The sequence below is a fragment of the Hypomesus transpacificus genome, chromosome 16 (assembly GCF_021917145.1).
Source record: "Hypomesus transpacificus isolate Combined female chromosome 16, fHypTra1, whole genome shotgun sequence".
NCBI lineage: Eukaryota > Metazoa > Chordata > Actinopteri > Osmeriformes > Osmeridae > Hypomesus > Hypomesus transpacificus.
This window is the reverse complement of record NC_061075.1, coordinates 1,920,064-1,945,435: the sequence shown is the minus strand read 5'-3', so window position 1 is coordinate 1,945,435 and position 25,372 is coordinate 1,920,064. Positions and strand designations below refer to the sequence as shown.

General features: G+C 44.5%; 3 protein-coding genes across 6 annotated transcripts; 2 read left to right on the top strand and 1 right to left on the bottom strand.

Annotated features, from left to right (window-relative positions):
* Nucleotides 1-39: 39 nt before the first annotated feature.
* On the top strand, nt 40-4,949 carry ctsa (cathepsin A). The gene is made up of 15 exons (XM_047036783.1): nt 40-150; nt 361-521; nt 903-1,014; nt 1,235-1,285; nt 1,407-1,493; nt 1,603-1,758; nt 1,874-1,965; nt 2,404-2,488; nt 2,646-2,737; nt 2,876-2,954; nt 3,139-3,287; nt 3,435-3,510; nt 3,636-3,725; nt 3,868-3,969; nt 4,260-4,949. The coding sequence occupies exons 2-15, from the start codon at nt 361-363 to the stop codon at nt 4,341-4,343; spliced, it is 1,416 nt and encodes a 471-aa protein (XP_046892739.1). The 5' UTR covers nt 40-150; the 3' UTR covers nt 4,344-4,949.
* On the bottom strand, nt 4,950-14,728 carry LOC124478524 (phospholipid transfer protein). 3 transcript variants are annotated; one of them, XM_047036780.1, is made up of 16 exons: nt 13,889-14,728; nt 11,663-11,894; nt 8,873-8,999; nt 8,655-8,754; nt 8,240-8,368; nt 7,864-8,019; nt 7,699-7,762; nt 7,551-7,614; nt 7,369-7,460; nt 7,083-7,259; nt 6,940-6,999; nt 6,673-6,837; nt 6,355-6,465; nt 6,210-6,273; nt 6,018-6,094; nt 4,950-5,378 (listed from the first exon to the last, which is right to left on the bottom strand). In XM_047036780.1, the coding sequence occupies exons 3-16, from the start codon at nt 8,982-8,984 to the stop codon at nt 5,283-5,285; spliced, it is 1,467 nt and encodes a 488-aa protein (XP_046892736.1). In that variant the 5' UTR covers nt 8,985-8,999; nt 11,663-11,894; nt 13,889-14,728; the 3' UTR covers nt 4,950-5,282. The 3 variants fall into 3 exon arrangements, with proteins under 3 accessions (XP_046892736.1, XP_046892735.1, XP_046892738.1); XM_047036779.1 differs by lacking the exons at nt 11,663-11,894; nt 13,889-14,728 and adding an exon at nt 11,473-11,574; XM_047036782.1 differs by lacking the exons at nt 11,663-11,894; nt 13,889-14,728 and adding an exon at nt 9,523-9,683.
* On the top strand, nt 13,153-25,369 carry pcif1 (phosphorylated CTD interacting factor 1). Of its 2 annotated transcripts, none has more exons than XM_047036778.1 (16): nt 13,153-13,552; nt 14,762-14,903; nt 15,084-15,208; nt 15,495-15,641; nt 15,778-15,926; nt 16,023-16,177; nt 16,272-16,419; nt 16,673-16,756; nt 17,101-17,200; nt 17,385-17,547; nt 21,059-21,225; nt 21,625-21,711; nt 21,809-21,993; nt 22,133-22,226; nt 22,572-22,747; nt 22,854-25,369. In XM_047036778.1, exons 2-16 carry the CDS (start codon nt 14,780-14,782, stop codon nt 23,191-23,193), a joined length of 2,244 nt encoding a protein of 747 aa, XP_046892734.1. In that variant the 5' UTR covers nt 13,153-13,552; nt 14,762-14,779; the 3' UTR covers nt 23,194-25,369. The 2 variants fall into 2 exon arrangements, with proteins under 2 accessions (XP_046892734.1, XP_046892733.1); XM_047036777.1 differs by having other exon boundaries at nt 13,154-13,552; nt 14,757-14,903.
* Nucleotides 25,370-25,372: the final 3 nt, after the last annotated feature.

Below are 25,372 nucleotides of genomic sequence, written 5' to 3'. Positions count from 1 at the left end.
ACAAAATGTTGCCAACGTGACTGGCTGCTGAACGCACCCTGGTCATATGACCACAGCATTCATGCAAACAGCACATGATTCTTTCTTCCGCTGTCAGAGTCGGCAAGGTCTTGGTTTGACTGTGAAAAAGGTAGCTAGCTTGTTCCCAAGGTAAGTAACCGATGCACTCCTTATCTTTAATGACTTTCAACAATGTATATGTAGGTTATATTTGTAGCCAATGTTATAATCTGTGTGCCATTGTAACCCCTCGAGCACGAGCAAATAACGATGCCACTGCAGTTGTGGCTGGATTTTTAATTTTAAGCTTTCATGTTAGAACAATCACTTAACATTTGGTAACAATTGTTGTCTTTTCAGATGTTTCGTGAGGTGTTGGCCTTGTTGTTGGGAGCACTTGGGGTTATAGGAGCTCCTGACTCAGATGAGATCAAGTTCCTCCCCGGTCTTCCCAAGCAGCCCAGCTTCAAGCAGTATTCCGGATACTTCAACGTTGCTGAAAACAAACATCTTCACTATTGGTATATTGTTGTTTTTGTACCACATTATACACTTATGTTTGTAAATCCGCAACCAAAGAGCTCATAGTTTACTTGGTCCAAAGTAGAAGCGGTTGTTTGAACCCACTGGTATGTAAAACTGCTGGTTCAGCTCCAAACATACTTTGCAACTGTTATTGTATATAGTGGCCTAACTTCCTGGTTAAGAATTTCCCTAGACTAGTTTTTAGATTCTTTGAGGAAGTAGGAAGCAGGCCAACTGAAACTAGAAAGTATTGTCAGCACCTTCGGGTGACGGCTCATTTTTTCTAACCAATAAGCGTTTCGTGTTTCAGATACCTAACTGCTCCCCACACCATGTGTGACCATGTGTGACCATGTGAAGTCTTTGTGTTTGTGCAGGTTTGTGGAGTCTCAGAAGAATCCGGACAGCAGTCCTGTGGTCCTCTGGCTGAACGGAGGCCCTGGCTGCAGCTCTCTGGATGGCTTGCTCACTGAGCATGGCCCCTTCTTGGTGAGGAGAAGGGCCTGACTGCTATGACTTGTTATAACACCGAACACTGATGGGACAAAATATTTACATCACATTTGGCTATGTTGTGAAAAGTGATGGCAGGCTACCTTGTTTGGTTTATGTAGGCTACCGTAACAGTGCACTTAAACTGGATACTGATTTGTTTACAAGACAAGATAAGATTTGAGTCATGTTCAATAATGTGATGCTGTCTTTTCAGATTCAAGATGATGGTATATCACTGAAGTACAACCCCTACTCATGGAACATGGTTGGCTTATTCTGCCTTTCCTCCCCGTTCATCCCTTTGAAAACATGATCCCACTTGTAGTCAATAAAATTGAATTCATTTTCACTTTTTCGCATTTGTCTAACTGAGGTTTTGTTTTTAGATTGCCAACATGCTGTACCTGGAGTCACCTGCAGGGGTCGGCTTTTCCTACTCTGATGATAAGAAGTATATAACCAATGACACAGAGGTGAATGATCATTGTTGTTGCTGTGGCTCCAAAAAAAGAGAGATGGTTTTATAAGAGAAATTATTTTGCGATGTAATTGTTCAAGTGACTCAACATTGTCCATCGGCAGGTGTCCATGAACAACTATCTGGCGTTGAAGGAGTTCTTCAGGCTCTTCCCAGAGTACAGCAAGAATGAGTTCTACCTGACTGGAGAGAGCTACGGAGGGATCTACATCCCCACCCTGGCTGAGCGAGTCATGGAGGACGACAGCATCAACCTGCAGGTAAGGGGGCAGAGCTCCCGACCTGAACATGAATCTGTTCCTGAGTTGGGGCAAGTACCCCGAAATGTACGACTTCCATCAGGAGACTGAGTAAATGGGGCTCTGTCTTTCCCAGGGGATTGCTGTTGGTAATGGAATGTCCAGTTATGAGATGAATGACAACTCCCTGGTGTACTTTGCTTACTACCACGGGCTTCTTGGAACAAGGTATTTTAGCCTGTGTTATGTCCCTCGGCCTGTGTTATGTCCCTCGTCCTCAATGCATGAGTGTTCTGTCTTCCCACCGTGTCTCCAAACCATGAGCCCACCTGTCCTCTGTTCTGGACCCGTCTTTGTAGGCTTTGTGTGATTGGGTGTTGTAGTTTTGTTGTGTTCATTTCAATTGTTGTAAGCGAGCCACTGGTTGTGTATTCATATTATAAGCTGACCTGTAAGAGGTAAAGGGCTTTGTTTTGGTTCTCCTTGCAGGGACAAGGGGATACATATTCTTTCATTTGTATTGCAATGCACCCACACGGTTGGCAGACTCAAATTGTGTTAGGTCCTTCTTTGACCCTAAACAGAGGGGTCATAACACCTGTCATGTGTTAATCATCTTTAGAAACAAACATGCAGAATGAGTAAAAACATTTAATTATCTGACAGGCTATGGGCTGACCTACAGACATATTGCTGCAAGGGTGGTAAATGTGACTTCTACAACAACCATGACCCCACCTGTTCCAAAAATGTGAGTCCCTGTTACCTACAGCTTCCACGTTCCCTTTGTAGATTTGACAAGAAAAGCTTCAGCTGGACTTTGACTGGAACACTGCATGCTGACCCTGTAAAAGTATTGTTTCCTTTTAAAGAGGAAATGCATTCATGCCACTCTCTCCCTCCTCTAGCTAGCTGAAGTGCAGTACATAGTGTACAGCTCTGGACTCAACATGTACAACCTGTACGCCCCCTGTCCCGGAGGAGTCGGCCACAGAGTCAGGTCAGATAACGATCTTCCTGGGCTATCTAGCTTACACGATGTCTGGTGTAAGGAACTGTTTGGTCGAGACTTCTTGGTTCAATTCCATCCATCCATTCCTGACTTGTCGACTGCCCTCGTCTGGGTTTGTGGTTGTAGCATTGACAATGGAAACCTGGTGATCCGGGACATGGGAAACAGCTTCTTGAACCACGAGTGGACAGAGCTGTGGAGCAAGGTAAGCACAGAAGAGTGGACCCTCCGGGACAACAGAACACTTTTTCAGGAGAAGTCTTAAAGGTCCTTCAGAAATCTGATCATGTATACATTTCTGGTTTATCGTTAAGTCTGTCAATTCCTAAATGAATCATATGTCAGTAAGCCAGAGTTCTTTTTTAACAGTGTTGTTATTCATGTTGTAGAAAGTAAAGGTTGTGGCATCTCTGCACAAGCGTGTGAAACTGGACCCTCCCTGCACCAACTCCACCCCCTCCACCCTGTACCTGAACAACCCCTACGTCAAAGCAGCCCTCCACATCTCCCCCAAAGCCCTGGAGTGGCAGATCTGCAGGTGGGTCCACACACACGCACACACCAAGGTAGAACCCTCTCCCGAGCCGTGGTCCCGCTGCTCGCACAGTGGACCGGGGAGCCTGGGTTCACTGTGTCTCGTGGCTCGTCTGAGAACGTTCTGAGTGTGATCCTGGTGTTGTTGCAGTGCTGAAGTGAATCTGAACTACAAGCGTCTCTACATGGATGTGAAGAAGCAGTACCTGAAGCTGCTGGGGGCCATGGTGAGGGTTTATTTTTTATTTGACTTAAGATCCTCTGTGCTTTTGAAGAAGATGAACGCAGCACCTGTTTACGTAAAAGTGGCAGCACTCAAGCCGTAGGCTGTTTGTGGTGTGTGTGTCCCCAGAAGTACAGAGTGCTGGTGTACAACGGAGATGTGGACATGGCCTGTAACTTTCTCGGGGACGAGTGGTTTGTGGAGTCTCTCCACCAGCAGGTAAGGTCACTTCCCTCAGTAAACTTATTGGGATGTTGATATTTCAGCTGTTTTGTGGCTGAGCCTGGGGGGGAGGGGAAGGGGGGGGTGGGTGGCTCTGGGCCAGTGTGTGTGCTGACTTCCAGGCTGTGTGGTTCTCCAGGTGCAGGTGAATCGGAGGCACTGGACCTATAACACAGGAGAGAGCCAGCAGGTGGGAGGCTTTGTCAAGGAGTTCTCCAACCTGGCTTTCCTCACCGTTAAGGTAAGACTCCCTAAATCATCACCACCACCAATAAACACAGCCACAATAATCTGATCCTTAAAAAAAGAAAACAAATATTTCATAGTCTGAACATCCAAACAGCTTGCCCCCCCCCCCACACTTGTATCGTGTAAAACAATTTAAAGGATGTAGTTGTATTAAATCAGGTGAAACCATCCCTGCTTTTCGGATTACTATGTTTTGAGCTCCCTTGATTTGAACATGACAGACCCCGCTTTCATTTGCTTTCTAGAATATTCAGTAACGTTGCCTGTGTTATCCACCCCCAGGGTTCAGGCCACATGGTCCCCTCAGACAAGCCCATCGCTGCCTTCAGCATGTTCACACGCTTTCTGAAGAAGCAGCCTTACTGAGATGAAACTACATCAATACCTATTCCCTCCTTCTGTCCTTTGATTTGCACTCTGTTTTGGCAGTAGAACAGACTGACTTTTAGACCCCACTTGGCACTTTGGCTTGTCAACATCTTGATGGAACAATATGGTGTATTGTTGGTATACTCTTCCATCACTGTTGGTCATATGTAGGTGAGCTATTAAGCAAGGAATCTTGAAACTTGTCTGCTTCTTTCTCTAATGTGACAAGTACACATGCTGCTGTAATAGATCAGCAGATTTTTTTAAAGCCTTCTTTAATCGTGATAGAGAGAAACTGATTGACAATTTGTTTACTGACTGCCTTGATTTGCACAGGAAAATGTCTTCTGTGCTCTTGTAATGGCCTTTTTAACTACATGTAAAAATCAAAGGGATCTGTACGCACTGGATTATGTTTTTTGTTTTCTTTTTCTGTACATGTAAATCTGTTCAGGTTTTAAGACGAACTGCAATCTGAAAGGATTGTGCCTCCATAGAAACATTTGTAGACACAATGATTACAAGGGAACATGTCTATGCTTTCGCTGTGTTCCCAAGAATGATCTAATGATTGTTGGAAATAAAAACACTTGATATTTTGTATTTAGTTGACACTTTAATTGGTTCTTCTTACAGAATGACATTACATAAATGCATGACTGAGGTTTAAAACAGTTGTGCAGTAATCACTAAGGTTCCCAGGTTGCATTACATTCATCGTTACATTAGCATGATTGTCACTGAACTGTTCGTACTTATGGGTTGGAGATCGACATGGTAAAGTACACGAAACGTTTGCATCATTTATTCTTACAGTAGAATGTGCTATACATGTGAGACATAGTAAAAAAAAACAACACATCATTGGACCACATAAACCCATCAGGGTACAGGAGTGCTGCTGTGCTCTCTACTTGGTGCCTGTCAGAATTCTGTCTAGACGCTCTCATCTTTTTTTTCCTGGATCTTCCTCTCAATCATATCCCTCAGACCTCGGCTGAAGTGCAGGTTGGCTCCGATGATGAGGTAACCCTAGGGTCAGAGGTCGAGGACTTAGAAAGCGAACGGGTACGACAATGATCTTCCTCGTCACTATTATGTTCATAAGGGCATAATCGAGGACCCTGAGGCGGGCGAGGAAGATTGTGGCCGACTCCTCCCACCATGGACACTCCCTGTTTCAGTAACTGCCCTCCGGCAGAAGGCTGTGGTCTATCAGGACCAATACCTCACGCCACAAAAAAAATGTTTTCCCTTCAGCTGTTGGCCTCTTCAACAAGGCCAAGGGTCCACACTGACTCTAATGTCTACTTAAAACACATTACATTACACAATTGTATCTTGCACATTTGTATTTTCTATAATATTTGTATTTTTATATTGTAAGTGGTAACTTATATTTTATTTGATGACAACTTAGATTTTATTTTATTGTACATTTGATTTAATTCTAATTCCATTTAGTACTGGTAGTTTATGTACCCTATGTACCCTTAGATAGTCCACATATTAACATTTTTGGTTCCTATATGTTTGTTGTATGCACCTTCCTGCCAAAGTAAATTCCTTGTCTGTGCAAACTTTCATGGCGAATAAATCCCATTCTGATTCTGATTCTAATGTTCTGTCTATTCAGTCATTTTAAGGATAGAGGTTGTGATTGAAACTTACATTGTGGTACTCCACCACTTCCTCTATGAAGTCAATCCCATCTGCCAGAGGTATCTGGACCCCTTTTTTGGTCCAGTCTGAAGCAGAACCACAAATGAAGAATTAAAGTCTCTGGTGGTCAGTGAAATAATGTCAAAGTAATAATCAAGGTACATTATGAGCATCACCGAAGAGTCATCATGCAGCACTTACTGTTGATGAGTGGTACCACAGAGATCTGTAGCATGGTCTTCAGAGGACCTTGTAGGGGAATGAGCTTCAGAAACAAACACACGTGAGGGTTTGAACCACATACTGATACAAAGGAAAGAAAGAAAGATAAAGGAGGCCAACTTACTGCCAGTGATTCCAGAGCAGACTGATTGGAGAAGATCTTAAACTTCCGCAAGTCAGCATTAACCGCCAGCCTTTTGCCTTTCATTGACACCTTGGCATTGAACTTGGCCTCCTGTGAAGAGTGACGACAGACAGAATCTGACAATGGACTAGTCTCCTTACTGCTGGTATCTTGTGGGGCACTGAAGCCAGCAGAACAGACCCAAAATGGGGCATACCTGCATTTAAATGCAAGGTAAATCAGACATAACCAATCAAACGAGATCGAAAGAGTGAGAAGGATTGCCTAAGTAGATTAAGGCGTATTACTTATCCTTACCATGGTCATGCTGGTGAGCTGAACAGGTGGCAGGCCAGGCGGCAGCAGCATCACCTTAACAATGGCGTTCACGACAACGGTTGCTCCCGACGTCTTGATGGTGGTGCGGGGCGCTGAGGTCACGGCCAGATGCAAGGAGAGAGGCGCGTCCACCAGAGCTGGGTTCTAGGAGACAGATTAAAGGGACACAAGTTAATAATTGGAGGTAGATAAGGGAATATCCTTGAACGAACCGCAATCTAACTGTTACGGTCAGAGTATGCTCACCATCATCATAATGGAGCCAAAGTAGGTAGTCCTGAGGAGCAACTCTAGGTCCTTTGACATCTGGAAACACATTCGCTCAGTTCAAGTGGTTGGTGTTGAATGGGGGGTTAGGGTTAAAGTGGGTTTCGAGGCCTCGTAGTTACCCTGTCATTGGCAAGCAGCATCTGGAAGGCGCCCCCCTTGTAGTAGGAGAACATGCCACTGTCAAAGAAGTACTCGGAGAGAGCCATGTACACCATGCGGTCGTACTCCCTCATGACAGGGTCGACGGCGTAGTTGACCAGAGTGTTGTTCTCATCTTTCAGGTTATAGAACATGCCCTGTGTGGCGTTAAAGTGTAGGGGGGAGAAGGAGAGAATAAAATACAAAAAAAGTGACTTGTATCGTTGTGAATGCACTTGTGTCTGCTTTGGTAAGTGACACACTCACCCTGAAGTCCATGTCAAGACTCCTCGAGGTTACCACAGGATCACTCAGAAGTGAGTAGTCAATTCCGATATAACTGTCCACTTCAGTTCGCACTAGTGGGTAGAAAGCAAAAATATGACATGTTGAAACCCATTCCAGTGTGAACAGTACGGTGCTGACTTCTGCATCATTGCTGTGCTCACCTGGAATTGTCTCCAACAAAGTGTTGATCGAAACCAAACTGGCATGATTCAGGGCAGGACAGATCTGTAGAGAAGAAGAGGTAACAACTTTAAACATCACATACCGTGTACTTACTTATAGCCAGAGGACAATATTATATGCCCGTACCTGTTGGTTGAGAAGAAAGCGCATTCCTGTGGTTAGGAAAGTTGCTATGAAGTCATAAACCCTCCTGAGGAACAATACAGACAAGCTGTGAACACCTGTGCTCCTTAAAACCCAATAGATGAAATCTTACAAGTGCATGTGTAAATGTACATGTGGTATGGTTACCCTAAGGTGCCATCAAACTTGGCGCGCATTTTGGCAATGGAGGCGTCACAGGTGATGTTGTTGATCTTGAGGCGTCCCTGCTCATCTCTGATGAGGTGGAGGGCCGTGTGGATGTTCACGCCTTCTGCAGAAGCGTTGATGGAGCCTGTGTCAAAGCTGGGACCACACCAGAACACATAGTGATGATCATCTTCAGACACGTTCATAAGCCACCGAAGTCGACACAGGAATTTTGTCATCTACATTTCTAAGTGAACTGGAAATGAATGTCCTATACTCATGTGTTGTTCATCTAGGCGTCCAGCTGCACCTCACCCTTTAGCCTGGCAAATCGGTGGGAAGCCAGCTTAATGGGCATATAATGCGGATGACTTACAAGAACCAGTAGAGGATGCGTCTCTCGAAGCTGAGAGCGATGGAGGAGTTCTGCACCTCAAAGAGCAGGCCCAGGTCGGGCTGGAACCTGAGGTCAGCGTGAGTCAGGTTTAGCTCGGTGATCTTCACTCTAAACAGTCAGGAGAATGTGAGATTAGTGCCTGAAGAAAGACAGTGTTGGTCCCAGTGGTGAGCACTGTGGTTGGACAAGACACTAATACATGTAATCAGAATCAGAAAGGGTTTTAATCGCCATGAAAGTTAGCACAGACAAGGAATTTACTTTGGCAGGAGGGTACATACATTCAACATATAGGAGTAAATCTTAAATAAGTGGTGTGATCTTAAATAAGTGTCAATGGGCCTGAAGGGATCTACATTCAGTCTAGGTGTCATGACAACAGAGAGTTCCTCACTCCTTGATGGTGTATTGGAAGCGGCCTTCCTTTCCTTTCATCTCGGGCATGGTGATGTTGCTGAGCTCCTCCTCCACAAACTTCTGAGTCTCATACTTCACTGGAATACGCATGAAAATGATTGCAAAATGAAGTGTGTTTTTGTGTTTGCAATTACAATATGGCGACATTATTGATCATTGGGTGAACAACTCGGTCGACTAAAATGTGTGTCTTACACATCTGGAGGCCCTTGTTGGTGATGCGGATCTTGCAGCCGGGGGGTTCGGCAGCCATGGCCGTGCAGGTGAGAAGAACCAGGAGGACGAAGGACAGCAGACTGGAAGCCATCACAACTTGACAAACCTTGACAATAAACAAATCATCCAATCGTAAATTTGGTTTGAAATATGCTTATCTTGTGAAACATTTTCAAGAAGTCTTCCATGCCTACAGCCATCACAGCACATTTGATGGCAGAGATATTTGAGGAGACTTATTGTCATAATAGGACAGTGTAGGTCTAGGACCACACATGGCATCAGTGCAGTATCACACAGAAAAGGGGATGATGGCACTGTTTATTATTATTCACCTTGGTTGTCATGTAATAAATAGCTGAAGTATCATCATCCTTCAATAAAATGCATTGGGCCTAAAAGTGACAAATCAGACCTTCCATAATCCTTGAACAACAATATTATACTTTATATTGCCCTTTTTCTGTGCCCTACTCCTTGTCCTCGAATGTTTTTGAAAAACTAGGATTCTAGAAGTGAAGTAACCACAATAGAATCAATGCAGTCATTCATTTCTGCCCATGAGGTCTCTCTCGTTGCAAGAGAACATCATTATTCCTTGGAAAGTGAACCATCAAAATCTGTCCTACCTTTCCAGTGCAGGATGTGTAGTATCCAAAACGTAGAAGTGTGCACTAAATATTTCAAATGTTACAAAAGTCTGCTCTAAGTGCACCTAAATGCTGCAGTCTGAAATCGTTTCCCAGCAGCATGAACTGTTGCTGAGCGAGCGAGCAACGAGTGAGTGGGCTGAGTGCATGTGTCGTGGGGGAGACGGGGGGTAAGTGGGAGGGGTAACCCAGAGAAGAGGGTTTGACTCTATACTTCATGTCTCCATAGCCTTTTGTTTCCTGGAACAGCAGGGAGAGTAGTGATCGCTATAGTAACCTACCACAGAGGAACTCCAGGGTTGGGAGAGCTGGAGGTTTCATGACCGCAAGATTTTAGGAGGGCCCAAAAGACATGCCACCCCCCGCCAACTCCATTTAATTAATGTTCTCGACACTCATAAAGTATGTGAGTGTCTCTGTGTGTGTACATTTCCTGTAGAAGGCATGAGTAATTTTAACATTTGGTGGATGCTAAAACAAAACAAATAGGATCAACAATTGGCCCATGCTGGTTATTGACCCTACAGGGACCACTTAACCTCACATACATCTGAAAAGCTTTTCCTCTTGGACAAACAGCGTGCTTTTTTTCATGGCTTTTTCTGAGAATTAGTGCTGGGTCAAGGGTTGTGGGTTCCCCAGAGGCAAACTCTTTGTGTTACTTGGGCATCATAAACAGTCCAAAATGGTCAACATGGTCTGACCACACGTGTCTCTGCACGTGGCTTTCTCTTACACTTCACAGTCAACACTATATCATGTTGGTGCCAGATAGAGAGCTTCCTGAGTGGCTCGGATTTACGACTGAATGTTTGTCACTGTGGTGGAATCCTGGCAATCAATCATCACAATCACCAACATAGAATCTGTCCATGTGCTCAAAACTATTATGTTTTTTTCTTGTTTAAACAAGACTCACACTGAAACCACAGGCTACTTCTGTTCCTGTCAAAACATAAACATCCCATGTTCTTGCACATCCTCCTTCTCTGAGCCCCGTTTAGGGTGGATGTCGTCAGGCTACTGTTTTGTCTGCTGTGAGACTGAGCTGATGTTTTTGGAAAGGGATTAAGGCGAGGGTACTGCATTTCAGCAGCACAGCATTGTGGTCACATCCAGGTCAATGACTGCCAGAGAACTATGCATACAGGAGGCAGAGGAGGGAGGAGGGCTAGCTAACAATCCAAAATTGGGATTTTTCAGGAGTAATTCCCCTGTAGCTTTGAGCTGCTACGCAGGAGTTAAACATATTACTGCCCTCCAGGGCACCTGCCCTCCTGTAGGCTGATTGAGTGTGAGCCGGCCTTGAAAAATGGGTTCAAAATTGCCTCAAGCTATTTCAAAGCAATTTATTTGCAGTCATTTTATGATCAAACCCCTGTAATTTGCAGGACAAATTATGACTTGGCTGAGCGTGACTTTTAGCTACAGACGCATTGCACATCTCATTGGGGTAAGGGGTCATTTTCATTTTGTCATCTGTGATTCATACTCGTACAGCAATAGTCACCTAATTTAGCACTTAGCAATATTGTAAGCACATTACATTGAATCTGGAAAGCTAACTGTATGCAAGCTTATGGCTTTAAAGAATCATTTCAATTTACAGGTATTAAGGTATTCCTAACAGAATCTAAATACCGACAGCCCAACCAGTAATCACTCCCTTATTATTCCATCCATTGTGCACAAAAAGTACAACTTAAAATGTTCAAATGACTGTGATAGAACCCCTGAGATTAAAATGAACAGAAATTCCCCAAGCAGAACTGAACCTCCACTGTTACATATTGCACAAACTCAACAGGATATCAAGTTCCTAACTTTGATTAAATTCCTACTCACTATGTTACAATAAGCCTTAGATTTAAGAACCGTGGCAATTTCAATCAATTAATTGAACAAAGCCTGAATGTGTTTACCACTCACCATTCGTGTGCCATGGCTGGGAGGGCATAGGGTCTTCAGTGTCCTGCTAATTCATTTCAGCAGAAACTGGGTACATTCTGAGCCTGCTTTGTCTAACCTTTGAGCAGACTTATCTCCACATGACATGACAGTTAGATTTCTCTACACCCTTCTCCCCAATGAGGCTTTCACCATAAACTGCAATACTTACGGTGTAACTTGAAATGTGGTGGAGGGACAGCTCACTGCAGATCAGTCCTTTGTCCTGTGTTAAACTTCAGTTACTTTGAAGACGGTGCTGTCTCTGTGTTCCTGTGATCCTCTCGCTCTCATGCATACATACACATCTCTCTTTAACTTTCCCCCAGGGGTCTGAATGTCAGTATTTATGGAGGCAGGTTGACACGAAAGGGGAGTGACTTCTCTATGTGAGTCGTATTATTCTGTGTGGTGTAAAATAAAACATTATTTTAGGCATTATTCCAGAAACAACTCAATGTGGAAAATGTAAGTCCAGGCAATTAGTTCAAAAGAAGATAGATGTGGAAACATCATATTTTGGGAAAGAAAAAACATTACATTAACATTACATTTAACTTTCACAAATGCTAAATTATAATGATTACATTATACTATATTATTATTATTATTGTTGTAAATTTTTTACAAAGGTTTGCATTGACACTCAAGCTGATTTCCCCTTTATCCATTGTCCTTAAACTACACAGAATTATCTTACACGCTTGAAAGAGGGTTTCAGGACGTATAAGAAGCCTTCAAAGTATAATTATTATAAGGTTATATGGAGTAACTCCACACTATGTGATTTGATAAATAATAGGTTTGACTAAACATTTCCAAAGCCACAGTCCTAAAATGCTAATTAAACCTACCACATACACAATCTTCAAAGAGTAAGGGAGTGGGGATTGCATCATGTGCTTAGAAAGCAAGACATTTAAGAGTTAACACACTTGGTGAGGCATCTTTTCTTTAAGGACATGTCCCCCCTCCACACATTTCGTTTGTCTCTTCACTTCCAAGTCACTCATGGTCATGTGATTGGGGAGGAAACAGGTTATTGACGACCCCATTAACACACTCCTCAAGCCAACATCCCTAAATACCAACAACTTTGTTCTCCTGTTAATGTATATATATATTTATAAAACATTGTATATAAGGTGCCAATCCTTTTTTGGTATTTCACAAATTGGGCAGAGGACTGCATGGGCCTGGAATACACAGCACATAAAGAGCCAGGCAGGGCAGTTTGATACTTCTGGATCCCTTGAAGTCTGTAAATCACAGAGAAATGCTTCTTAACTCCCTTGCTAAGATGTTGGTTCATGGAGGGTGGACAGAGGGACATTACGTGGCATTGAGAAAACCTCTACACCAATTTTCCACAAGATCCTCATACGGCTGAATTCTTGGAAGTCCTGTGGGAACAATGTCTGTAATGTGATAATTTGCTTAGTTGAACACAGACTGCATCTGTGAGAAAAGTGTGACCACATAGGAAAGGAGGAAGACTAAAAGCGTTTGTTTGTTATTGTGGTTGAGATCCTCACCTCCTTGATCAATTTGGGAACGCTTATCACTTCAGTCATACAGTTCACCTCAGCTACATTACAACATATGTGTGGGAATACTTTTCACAAATAAAAAAATGAAAGACACTTCGATCAAAGGTAATATATATTTATTGAATACGTTTTCTCAATGTGATTTTTGACGCTTTAGATTTAATGTTAAAAATGAATCGGGTTTATTTCCGTTGTAAAGGATGTTTCTCATACACTTCAACCTACTAATATGATGTGCAATTGCCATATATATTTTTCCATGATAACAATTGCGAAGAACATTTACACTCCATCAGCAAGCTGGTTGCACAGACAACTCATAAGCGACACTCTGCATATGGCTGCTTTACAGTGTCAAATTTTAGCGAGCGAAGGCAAAGTTGGCGCATGCGCAATACATAGGCCCGAGTCCCTGATACAAGATGGCTGAAAAGGTGGGGAGGGAGAGGCGGAGGCGGGTCCGGATTGAATAGAGCAAAGCCTATACGGGATTCCAATCAAACCTCTGCAAGGTAAGGGAACTTAACAAATTAGCGCACCCGCAAGAATATAAACATACGGCGGAATGTGCAGAGAGTCATATTATTCACCCAGATTGTACATATCTGACCAATGCACGTAATAAACAAAAAATAATGCCTGCAAGGTGCGCAGCGGCTATGGCTCAAGAGCTCGCGCCATCTTGTCACATTCAAAGTGCGCGCAGTATGTTTGAAAATTTGAGGGATCAGCTACCTCTGGCACACCACGATTGCCTAGTTTGCCAGCTGACTCGTGTGCATGTATTAATTCTGATCATTTTTATGTCTTAACAGTCCAGTTTAGTGCCGTATTCCTCCGTATATTACCTGTTTTACCAAGACTCCCCCGCCTGAGTTTGGAGATGCTGCCGTTGTCTTTGTTGTGTAGCGCAGCTACCCGACGTTTTCCCCTCCTCCTTCGTGTTTGTTTTCGGGCGGCTCAAGCTGGGGTGGGCGGTGATGGGGCGCATGCGTGCCCCTACATCGTTTGTTCATTTGAATTATCTGTGAGATTGACAGAAAACGCACCGTATTGATGTCAATTTCTTATTCAGCTCATGTGGGAATCTACATTATTCAAATAAAAATACCGAACTTAAGATGGCCAGACCAACTATGCACTACAACACTAACCAAGGCTAACAACGAGCCAACGCTATAGCTAGCTACTACTAGCTAGTTTTAGCAATCCCACAGCATAGCTATCCAGCAAGTTAGCCAATCTGTAACCCCATTCTAATTATTTGAACTGTTTATTTTGCCTATTTGAGGGAAGGTGTTTTTGTAGGTACAGTTTTTACCCTTTAGTGCAAGAACGCTGTCTCCAATGTTTTGGCCTAGAGTTTAGTCAATGTGTTGTGAATCTAGCAATGCATTTTGGCGCGGGGAATTGTTTACTTGCCTGCCAAAGCGCGAGTACAGTCAGCAGCCAACCCACCCGGTCGATTTCACATGAGGTTAATGAATGAAATGGTGTCAAACAAAATACTCAGATCCTTCCCATTAGCAAAGTGGACAACCGATTAATGTGGCTGGTCTTTAAGTACAAAAAAAAGTTTGTTTAAATGCATCATATTTGCATAATGAGGGAGAAGGTCATCAATGCTACAGATCACCAATTGTGGCTTCAAGAAATGCACCTGACAGAGAATGAGTCGCTATTGCCCCCCCCCCCCCCCCTCCCATGTCTCCCCAGGACAGGAGGACAGATGAGGAGAGATGTCAAGTGAGAATCATGGAACAGTGAAGGGGGACACCACCATGGTGATGTCGCCCTCAGGCTCTGCCACAGAGGGCTCTCCCTCTTCACCCTCAACCAGTAAACCCATCCAGGAGCTACCAGGTAAAACACCTGTAATATGACATTCTTATATGGTGCCCAACCCATCAGGATAATAGTTCAAGAATGAGGATGATGTGAGGGAGAGAGTGCAAGATGCGTCCCTTGTATGTCGCACTGTGTGTCTATGGGCTGAATTTCAGTTGATGGTAGAATATTCGAATGCATCGTCTGTTTGTACAGATGAGCTGATCCAGGCTGGCTGGTCCAAATGCTGGAGCAAAAGAGAGAACCGGCCATATTACTTCAACCGTTTCACCAACCAGTCGCTATGGGAGATGCCCGTTCTTGGGCAGCATGATGTCATTGTGAGTGTAAAAAAGTAGAAACAGAGGGATGGAATGTGTCTGTAAATTCCTGATTCAGGCAGGATCATGTCAGCCCATCAGTCAGTATAACATGTTCTCATGGACTCAGCTCTGAAAATGTTTCTGTCATTTGTTCTTCCTTCAGTACATCACTACTGCAAACTTATGTTCTCATGTCTGCCCTTAAATTGAGTTTTTCAATGAAGAAAACCATTAGTAAGGTGTGAATAACGACCATATTACAGTTTTCTGATGTCACATCTGCCCTCATGTATTCTTTCTGTAGTCTGACCCTCTGGGTCTCAATGCTGCCCCAGCGGAAGGCGCGGGGGACGCAGGCATTGGGGACGCAGGCTTGGGCAACGGGCAGCGCAAGAGACGCCCATCGGAAGAGGCAGCACAAGGGGGGCCTAACAGTTTTAAAAGGCCAAAGGCAAGTTTTTATGTGACGGGTCACGTCAAAAGCTCACTGGCGTTCATCTGTAGAGTGAGTGCATCCGCTGTGACGCTTCAATGTCGTCCTTTCAACTTGAGATGGTTTCTGTAACTTTTTGATTTGTGATTCACAGGTTGAAATCCCAGTCACCCCAACGACCCCTACAGTCCCCATCTCTCCCAGCACCCCAGGTGTGAAGCCATGGAACTCGACCGCCGAGGAGAAACCAGGGCAGCCAGCAACCCCCTCCACCCCCACCCCCGCACCATACCGTCCCACCATGTAAGCACACCTTCCAGCCCTGTCATCAATGTATCCATCTGCTGCCACGACGTAACTGCTTTTAGAACTAAAACCTTGTGCTGTGACTCGTCCCAGCGTGTACTGGGACCTGGACATCCAGACGAACGCAGTGATCAGAGAGAGATCCCCGGGCGACCACCTGCCCCCGCACCCTGAAATGGAGCTGCTGCGAGCCCAGCTGGTCACCAAGCTGAGGCAACACTACCACGAGCTCTGCTACCAACGAGAAGGTAGGCTGTGTTTCTGACCGTCTAGACCAAGCCAGTGGTTATGTACCAATGCACACCCTAACCCCTCCCCCCCACACACACGCACTCTCTCTAGGTATTGAGCCCCCACGGGAGTCTTTCAACCGCTGGCTACTAGAACGGAAGGTGATAGACAAAGGTCCTGACCCCCTGCTTCCCAGCGAGTGTGAACCTGTCATCTCCCCATCCATGTTCCGAGAGGTCATGAACGACATTCCCATAAGGTCAGGACGCACAGAACCCTACGGTCTAAAAAGACGTTGTTTCCTCGTCTCAATTCCCATCCATACGTACTCTCCTGAGCACGAGGAAGTGAGATAAGGAATGTTGCATAACATGATCCTGGGCCTTACTTGAAAAGGGATTTGACAGTAATGTGGTGTTTTTGCTGAGTGTTTATTCATTAACTCTTAATCTTTGTTCTGCATTTGGTTATTGGCTGTTATCACTGAACACTATTCTTCATCCCCGTGACAGGCTATCCCGCATCAAGTATAAGGAAGAGGCCAGAAAGCTCTTATTCAAATATGCAGAAGCGGCCAAGAAAATGATCGACTCTAGGTAGGTGTTTTTGGCAGTCTTCAGCATAATAAGCCATATTACCTCTTTATGTGGCAGGCTATTTCTTGAACTCTCTCCAAGCATGAGGTCAGAGCAGTCTCTTAAGACGGAATGTAAGGCATTATAACTTCAGCATTTTAGTAAATTAATCCCAGCAGACATCTCTGCTGCTCTATCACTTCCTCTGCATTTTAGGGGCAGATCAGGGCTTGACTTGTATTGCAGGAGACAGTTCCTATATCACCAGTTTAAGTGTCCTGGATCCAACATGTTTTCTACCCCAGTGTCTATATGGTCTTCTGGTGTGTGGTCTTTCCCCCCTGACTCCTTGCTTAACATCTTAGAAACGCCACACCAGAGAGCCGCAAGGTGGTGAAGTGGAACGCAGAGGACACAATGAACTGGCTACGGAGAGACCACTCGGCCAGTAAAGAGGACTACATGGTACGTGTGTTGGTACATGTGGTACAATAAACAATGTTCTCATGTGTGCATGTGATGGCTCTCCTTTTGGGGATCTCGCCCGTTGTGAACATTCTTGCCGCAGTCATGTTCGTCTACAAAAACCGGAATGATTCAAGTGTGCATGTTAAAACGACAACTTCCTGTTTCCCTTCCCGTCTCCCAGGACCGCCTGGACCACCTGAGGAAGCAGTGTGGCCCCCATGTGACGGCGGTGGCCAAGGACTCTGTGGAGGGCATCTGCACCAAAATCTACCACATCTCCGCTGAGTACGTCCGCCGCATACGCCAGGCTCACCAGGCCCTGCTCAAAGACTGCAACATCACAGGTGAGTGAGCCCTGGTGAGGTGAGGTCATACCGACCTCTTGGCGTGATGAAGGAAGTCAACGACCAGTCCCGACCTGTACAACATCTACTGTGGGAATTGCACTTTGGTTGATGTCACACTTACATTTACATTTATTCAGTTAGCAGTTTTATCCAAAGCGACTTCCAAGACAGAGCTTTACAAAGTGCATGGGTCACTGATGATAACAACAAGATAGCCCCAAAGCATTGTGGGTAGCCAAAAGAAACAGCACACTTTGTGAACAACCAAAAAATAAGTGCCAACGGGAAGAACCATAAGAGCATGCAGTTGAATCTCTAAGTGCAAGTGTACCTGTAGAAAAAGCAAGCAACAGTAAAAAATAAGATGAACTAAAATAGAATATTTCGCAGCGAACACAAGTTTAAATCAGTTACCACTAACCAACAAGAGCAACAAGTCTCTAAGCAAGAGTCATTGTGATCCTTGAGGAAACTAGCATTGGGTTCAGCAAACCATTCCTAAGTACCGTTGTACTCCCGGAACAAGTGCGTCTTGAGCCTTCTCTTGAAGGTGGAGAGACAGTCTGTGTCTCTGATGGAGGTGGGGAGTTGATTCCACCACTGGGGGGCCAGGCAGGAGAAGAGCTTGTGTTGGGACTGGGCGGTCTTGAGCGGTGGGACCACCAGGCGGTTGTCTAAAGAAGACCATAGGTGGTGGGTGATGCCCATCTCAGAAAGTCTGTAGAGCAAGATCTGGTGGTTAACCGTATCAAACGCTGCTGAAAGGTCCAGCAGAATGATGACGGATGACCTCGAAGCCGCTCTGGCAGACTGGAGGGCAGTGGTGACTGAAAGGAGGGCAGTCTCTGTGGAGTGGCCAGTCTTGAAGCCCGATTGGTTAGATACAGCACGTTCAATTGTTTTAGAAAAGAAGGGTAACAGTGATACCGGTCTGTAGTTCTGGAGGACGACAGGGTCTGGCCTGTTTGAAGGCAGAGGGGAAGGTGCCAGAGGTAAGAGAGGAGTTTAGGACATGGAGCAGAAAAGTTATGATGGAGGGGGAGTTGGTTTGAAAGAGAGGGGAGGGGACAGAATCAAGGGGGCAGGAGGTGGGGCGATGAGAGAGAATAAGGTCAGAGAGCTCTGACTCGGACAGTGGAGAGAAAGAGTTTAGACATTTAGTTGGGTCAGTCATGGAGGGTGAGGGGGTAGGAAAGGTGGGTTTAGGGAACCGACTGCTAATGTCTGAGATGTTTTCCTCAAAGAAGGAGGAGAAGTCGTCTGCTGTCAGGGTGGTGGGGGTGGGGAGATGGGGGAGGTGGGTTAAGAAGGGTGGAGAAGGTAGAGAAAAGTTTGTGGGGGTTTGAAGCAGAGTTAATTTTGTTCAGAAAGTAGAGGGTTTTAGCACCAGTTATGTGAGAAGAGTAGGATTTAAGAAGGGAGTGATACTTATCCAGGTCCAGACCGTCTTTGGACTTGCGCCATCTCCTCTCAGCTGCTCGAAGGGTGGACCGTTCTTCACGAATAACATCCGTAAGCCACGGGCAGGAGGGAGACGATCGCGCAGGCCTGGTTGACGGGACCGAGAGAGTCAAGTGATGCAGTTAAAGTGGTTAACAGGGTGTCGGTGGCAGTGTTAGTGGGGTGGGACGAGAACTCGTCAATGGGAGGGAGGGAGGGAGGATGTTACAATAGAGGAGAAATGGGAGGGGGATAGGGAGCAGAGGTTGCGCCGGAAAGTTACAAGGGGAGGGGAGGTAGGAGGAGTTGGAGGGATAGAGACAGAGAATTGGACAAAGTAGTGATCAGAAATGTGCAGTGGGGTTACAGAGGTTAAGTCAGTGATACAGTTACGTGTCAGGATGAGGTCTAGCTGTTTGCCTGCCTTGTGGGTCGCCGGTGTGCTCAGCAGCGTCAGGTCGAAGGAGGTCAGGAGAGACAAAAAGTCGACAGCCTGCGTTCCTTGGAGGTGGATGTTGAAGTCCCCAAGGACTATCAGGGGGGTTCCGTCATCCGGGAGGACGCTGAGGAGCATGTCCAGCTACTCCACAAAGTCGGCTAGCGGTCCTGGTGGGCGATAAAGAACAATTTAAGCATGCTTTGATAGGATCAGTTAGCATCACATAATGGTGTTCAAATGATTTGGCAGTAACAGAGAGTGGTGTGGATGTGTATTTAATATGTGGGGAAAGAAGCAAACCTGTCCCACCACCCCGCCCGGTTGAGCGGGGTGAGTGAGTGAAGGAGTTGTTGACGGAGAGAGCAGCTGGAGTTGCAGTGTTCTCTGGGCGGATCCACGTCTCTGCCAGCTAGGGCTGTCCCCACTTGGTCGACTAGTCGACTTTCTGGTCGATATGCTCTTGGTCGACAAAGATTGTTTTAGTCGAGCTGCCATATGGCAGTGTGAGATCTGATTCCCTCATGTGTCATCATTGCTGAATTAACGAAATGTTCAACAGAAATTGTAGATTATATTATTTAAGACAAATAAACCAACTCAAAAAATATATAATTTAAAAGAAAAGGTATTACTGTTTTCCCTTTTATTAATCTGCGTTTTGGTTTGGTATTTTGCACACGGAACGAGCACAATTGGCTGCAGAACTACAAACTCTGCCATAACCTACTTTGTCGGTGTTATTAGTCAAAATGGCAAATACATCTGTGGTATTGCAGCATTTCATTAAAGTACATTTACAAAGTACCGGGTGACTCGAAAAACGTTGAATGCAAACTCTGCCAACAACGGTTCATTTTTCATAGTTCGACGTCGAAAATGATGTAGCCTACCACCTGAAAAACGTAAGTCTAGGTCTAGCCCTACTTCACTCATGCTAACGCGCTGGGTTGAAAAAGCAATATGCCTATTATAAGAATCACATCCAAATCGAATGACATTATCTTCTCCGGCCAAGACAAAATCTTTCTCTGTTGCAACGTTCCCCACTTAGCTTCTACGTAAATTTGCATGCTGCAAGTTTTCAGGCAATGATAAGCGCGCTCTGATGATTTGCATGTTAAACATACAATATTTGGCCCCCAATTACTGTCAAACAAAATAATACCCTGAATACCCTGAAACCTGGAGTCAGGTGGCTGAGCGGTTAGGGAATCGGGCTAGTAATCTGAAGGTCGCCAGTGCCAAATGCGCCAAATGACGTTGTGTCCTTGGGCAAGGCACTTCACCCTACTTGCCTCGGGGGAATGTCCCTGTACTTGCGGTAAGTCGCTATGGATAAGAGCGTCTGCTAAAATGACTAAATGTAAAATGTAAACCGAAAATGACTCACTGGCTAGCTACTTTTTGACCAGTTTAAACTGGTTATCTAACTGCTGACCCTTCAGCTCTACCCAAGAGACTAAGTTTTAGCTAAACTCAATATTATTCTACAGCCTTGATCACTCGCAGTCAATGCGGCGGTCTCGATGTTCACTTCAGCAGGACGCCATATGCTCTACTTAATGGATTACGTTCATATGTGAAGGTATGCCAGTAGTTCATGTGTATGTGTGTGTGTGTTTGGAACAGAAACAAGTGCAGAGGTGCAGGACAGGCTGGTATACTGCTACCCTGTCAGACTGGCTATGGCCTCGCCGCCACAGCCTCGCGTGGAGCTGCACTTTGAGAACGACATTGCCTGCCTCCGCTATAAAGGCGAGATGGTCAAGGTGAACCGTGGCTACTTCAACAAGCTGGTAAGAAATCTGTGTGTTTGTGCACTTCTTGTGTGTGTATGTATAGTGTATGTATATAGTTATAGACCATCACGTGCACAACTAGTTGAACACCTCATTCAATGTGTGACTTAAGACCACAACAAAGACATTCCCTGTTCTTCTCCAGTAGTGGTGATACCTTACTTAACTTAATACAATCGAAACATTTTACAGGCGACCTACGTGAATGGTTAGAGATAGTGATTCACTTAAAGTGAATCACACCATCATTTAAGTGACCCATTCAGGAGGGTGGAGATTGATTTAGTTAGTTAAACGAACAGCAAGATTCCTTTTAATGATCTTGACCAACAGAAAAATACCTCTTCCACAAGAATGTAGTTGTCTCACCCTTTCGTCCACCTGCCTGTCTCTCAGGAGCTCCTGTACCGGTACAGCTGCATAGACGATCCTCGGTTTGAGAAGTTCCTGTCACGAGTGTGGTGCCTTATAAAGAGATACCAGGTAAACCATGGCAGGGAACCTTTGCTGCGGTAATGTCCTCAACACCCGCACCCACCAAGTCGGTTGACTGTGACCGATGTCATGGCTCTGTGTTCAGGTGATGTTTGGCTCTGGAATCAACGAAGGCACGGGTCTACAGGGGGCTCTCCCTGTTCCTGTTTTCGAGGCTCTCAACAAGCAGTTCGGAGTCAGCTTCGAGTGCTTTGCCTCTCCGCTCAACTCCTACTTCAAGCAGTTCTGCTCGGCTTGCCCCGATACAGACGGTTTCTTTGGATCGAGAGGGTAAGTACAATCAAGTGGGAAACATTCTTAACAAAGCTGTTCATGTGAACTATGTGGTGTGTTTGGTTCTATCTTTCCGTGTGTTTGTTGGCACATGTTTGTCAGTTTGAACCATTGGACAATGCCCCCCCCCCCCCAGGCCCTTTCTGAACTTCTCTCCAGCCAGTGGATCGTTTGAGGCCAACCCTCCGTTCTGTGAGGAGCTGATGGATGCCATGGTGACACACTTTGAGGTGCGTAACGGTAACCATGGGCTGTATTTTAATCCGAATATCCTACAGCTGAAGAATATGTTGTCAAGCAGACACAATAACACTTAAATTTCGGACATAACCTTTGGCTTTTGCCAGTACTAAACTGTCTGAGATAGTAGGGGGAAATTGTGGTTAGGCTAAATTTCCCTTTCTCTGATGAGAGAGAGCAGGTATTATTGGTTTAACACTTGAGTGAGCAATAATTCTTAAAATACCAAAGAGGGTGCCTGTGGAGAATAACTGCAGTATGTGTCCCAGCCCTATTCAAAAGTAGAAATAGGAATATATATCAAGGCAAGCAGTTAACCCTTGTTTAACCTGTAGGAGCTCTTGGAACGTTCCAGCGAGCCCCTGTCTTTCATCATCTTCGTCCCAGAGTGGCGGGACCCTCCAACTCCGGCTCTCACCCGTATGGAGGTCAGCATCTATCGGCGCCATCAGATGATCGTGCCGGCCTTTGAGCACGAGTACCGAAGTGGCTCGCAACACATCTGCAAAAAGTGAGTATCAGTGCCAGGACACACTGTCATGTTTATAGTTATTACTTATTACTCACAAATGTTTCTCCAACCCGGTCCCTCCCTGCTTCCCCTCGTTCTCTTTCAGGGAGGAGATGTACTACAAAGCCGTCCACGGCACGGCGGTCTTATTCCTCCAGAACGCCGCGGGTTTTGCCAAGTGGGAGCCCACTGCCGAGCGCATCCAAGAGTTCCTGGCAGCTTACCAGGTGTCTGGTCGAACCATGTCCTCTCCTGGGCCCTCCTCCTCAACCCCCACCACACCATCCCAGGCCAGCACAGGGACTCCTGGGGCTGCGGGCGACAAAGACTGCTCTAAGACTGCAACTCCAGAGCTGCCTGCTAGCTTGGACTCACCTGCAAGCCAGGACAACAGCTGTAGCAGTAGTCCTTTAGAAAAGACTGCACCTGAAGCAGCTAGCGTCTAGGAAGCCGGGGGGGGTTAAGTGGTGAGCCTCTGTATTGGTGCTGACGGGGGGAGGGGGGGGAGGGTTCAGCCCTGGACTGCCTTCAAAGGGTGGCCTACAAAGTAGGGGGACCCCCTCTTTAATCTGTTTACTTTCTCTGCCTCGACTATTTAAAAATAGTTATACTGGGTTTTACAGATTCTCCTTGTTATTTACTGTGGTAGTTCTTGTTGCTTTTAATAACGTAGTTGTAGCGGTTTGCTAAGGTTATTTTGGTATATGTTGCTGTTGTAGTCGGTAATAATTGGGTAATTCTGGTCCTCCTTCTTTGGCCTTCTGACAGTGCAATGCTTGCTGGAGGTTGTGTTTTTCTGTTGGTAAAAAGAGGAATTGTTTGTCATTGTTTTGCTCAAATTCCCTCAATCCTATGATACCTTGGTACAGAAGGGAGTTGTAGTGTTTGGTGATAAGGCAGCTATGTTTCTACCCCCTTAAGCCTACAAACACTTTTAGTTGTGATCCTTGTACATACATGTAACGTCTAGGCCCATTGTTACAGTCGAAGCAATCTAAGATGGAAGACATCGCTAGATTTATTATGCTATGCAGGTCACGTTTACTGTAGACTAGATTTGGAGAATTTCACATCGGCCAAGTCATCCTTGAACCTCCATATCTGCAGTTGATTAAGGAAGGCTGAGTCCAGTACCCCTGGCATGATGTTGCTTTATGTGTTTTATTGTTTCTGTGGACAGTTTGTAAAAGGATGAACAGGCTTCAATAACTCTAGAGAGTGTTAAGCTATGAAATGCTCTTAAGCCACCGGTAGCAAACATGCTTAAATGTGATTATTTTCAGCCGATGTTGGTTGTCACATTGTTGAGTAGACTAGTTTGTTAAGTAGTGGCATTTTCTAATCCATCCATTCAAATTTGTATTTGTTTCCGATGTTTACACCAGTATGAGATTCGAACGCATCACTGGGCAGCACAATGAATGTAGAATTGAGAGTAAATGACAACATGGTTGGTCTGGAGACTTTAGTGAGTTGAGAAAATATTTATGTTGGGTGGGGGGGAATACAAAACCTCTATTTGTACAATTCTTCCATCATTACATTGTATTTAAACTTCGGCTTTGTTCTAGTAAACTACTATTCCATGCAAAGCAGACTCTGCATACAGTCATCTATAGCCTGAGTGCGTGTATAATGAGCTTAGATGTAGTTTCACAGAAAACATCATCTCTTTGCCTTTGCCCCATACTGACAAGTGAGGTTCAGAACTAGAATGACTAGCATGGTGCAGGAGAGATTTGGATTAGTGTGGTACTGTTGAAATTGTGTTATGATGGTTGTCTTGGTCCGATTGGTCGATAAGGCATTGTGCCCTATAACCTTTAGCCACTCACGCTTCTCCATATTATCATTGAGAACAAATCACATGCCCAGATGTTAGTGAATTTCTGTCACCAGCAAACTATTGTAAATATTGTACAGAGAATTGGTATGAAGTATGTGTTAATTTTCCTCAATGCTACACAATAGGATTGAGCTCTGATGATAAAAACAATTAATTGTATGTCGTATGTTCATCAATGCTTTTTAAAATTGATTTAATTTAACATAACTTTTAAAAATAAATCTGTTTATGTATTATACAGTTTATTACATAGAAATTGTTTTAAACTAAACCAAAGTGTTATTAAAAATCTCTAGTACCTAAAAGTAGAATTATGTATGATTGCATCAGTAATGCAGAAGGTTACAAATTACTCCTCAAATTTATTTTTATAATTATCTTTTTTTTTGTAAAAAAAAAATCAGTTTTGTCTTTGAATTATTTGTTTTGCATGATACGTTTGACACTCATAAAATGTTTTTATTGCTGAATCAGTTCATACAGTTTTTCATACAGTATGACATTTATTTATCCTTCATTATATCTGTTTAAACTCTAATGGTCATTTATTATCTTTTGTTATACCATGAATGTTTTTTTTAAATGTTATTCTTATTGGCAAGAAGAAAGTGAATGTAAATATACTATCTGTGCTCATTGAATTCATATCCTTGGTCTTCTCCGTAGATGATCAATGTTGTGGCATTCTCTTTTCAAACTTGCAGAACGATTCACTGGATCACATTTGCTCCCAGTAAAATGTGTCAAATGAGTTTCTAATAAACTAGCTTACTGTAGTT

Excerpts from the sequence above, each read along its gene's own strand:
- ctsa (XM_047036783.1), top strand. The coding sequence starts at position 361 with ATGTTTCGTGAGGTGTTGGCCTTGTTGTTGGGAGCACTTGGGGTTATA. Across the intron at positions 522-902 it reads AACAAACATCTTCACTATTG|GTTTGTGGAGTCTCAGAAGA; the intron begins GTATATTGTTGT and ends GTGTTTGTGCAG. Across the intron at positions 1,286-1,406 it reads ACCCCTACTCATGGAACATG|ATTGCCAACATGCTGTACCT; the intron begins GTTGGCTTATTC and ends TTTTGTTTTTAG.
- LOC124478524 (XM_047036779.1), bottom strand. Across the intron at positions 6,838-6,939 it reads TTGGCTCCATTATGATGATG|AACCCAGCTCTGGTGGACGC; the intron begins GTGAGCATACTC and ends TCTGTCTCCTAG. Across the intron at positions 6,466-6,672 it reads AGCTCACCAGCATGACCATG|GAGGCCAAGTTCAATGCCAA; the intron begins GTAAGGATAAGT and ends CACTCTTCACAG.
- pcif1 (XM_047036778.1), top strand. The coding sequence starts at position 14,780 with ATGTCAAGTGAGAATCATGGAACAGTGAAGGGGGACACCACCATGGTG. Across the intron at positions 15,927-16,022 it reads GCACCATACCGTCCCACCAT|CGTGTACTGGGACCTGGACA; the intron begins GTAAGCACACCT and ends GACTCGTCCCAG. Across the intron at positions 22,748-22,853 it reads TCGCAACACATCTGCAAAAA|GGAGGAGATGTACTACAAAG; the intron begins GTGAGTATCAGT and ends GTTCTCTTTCAG.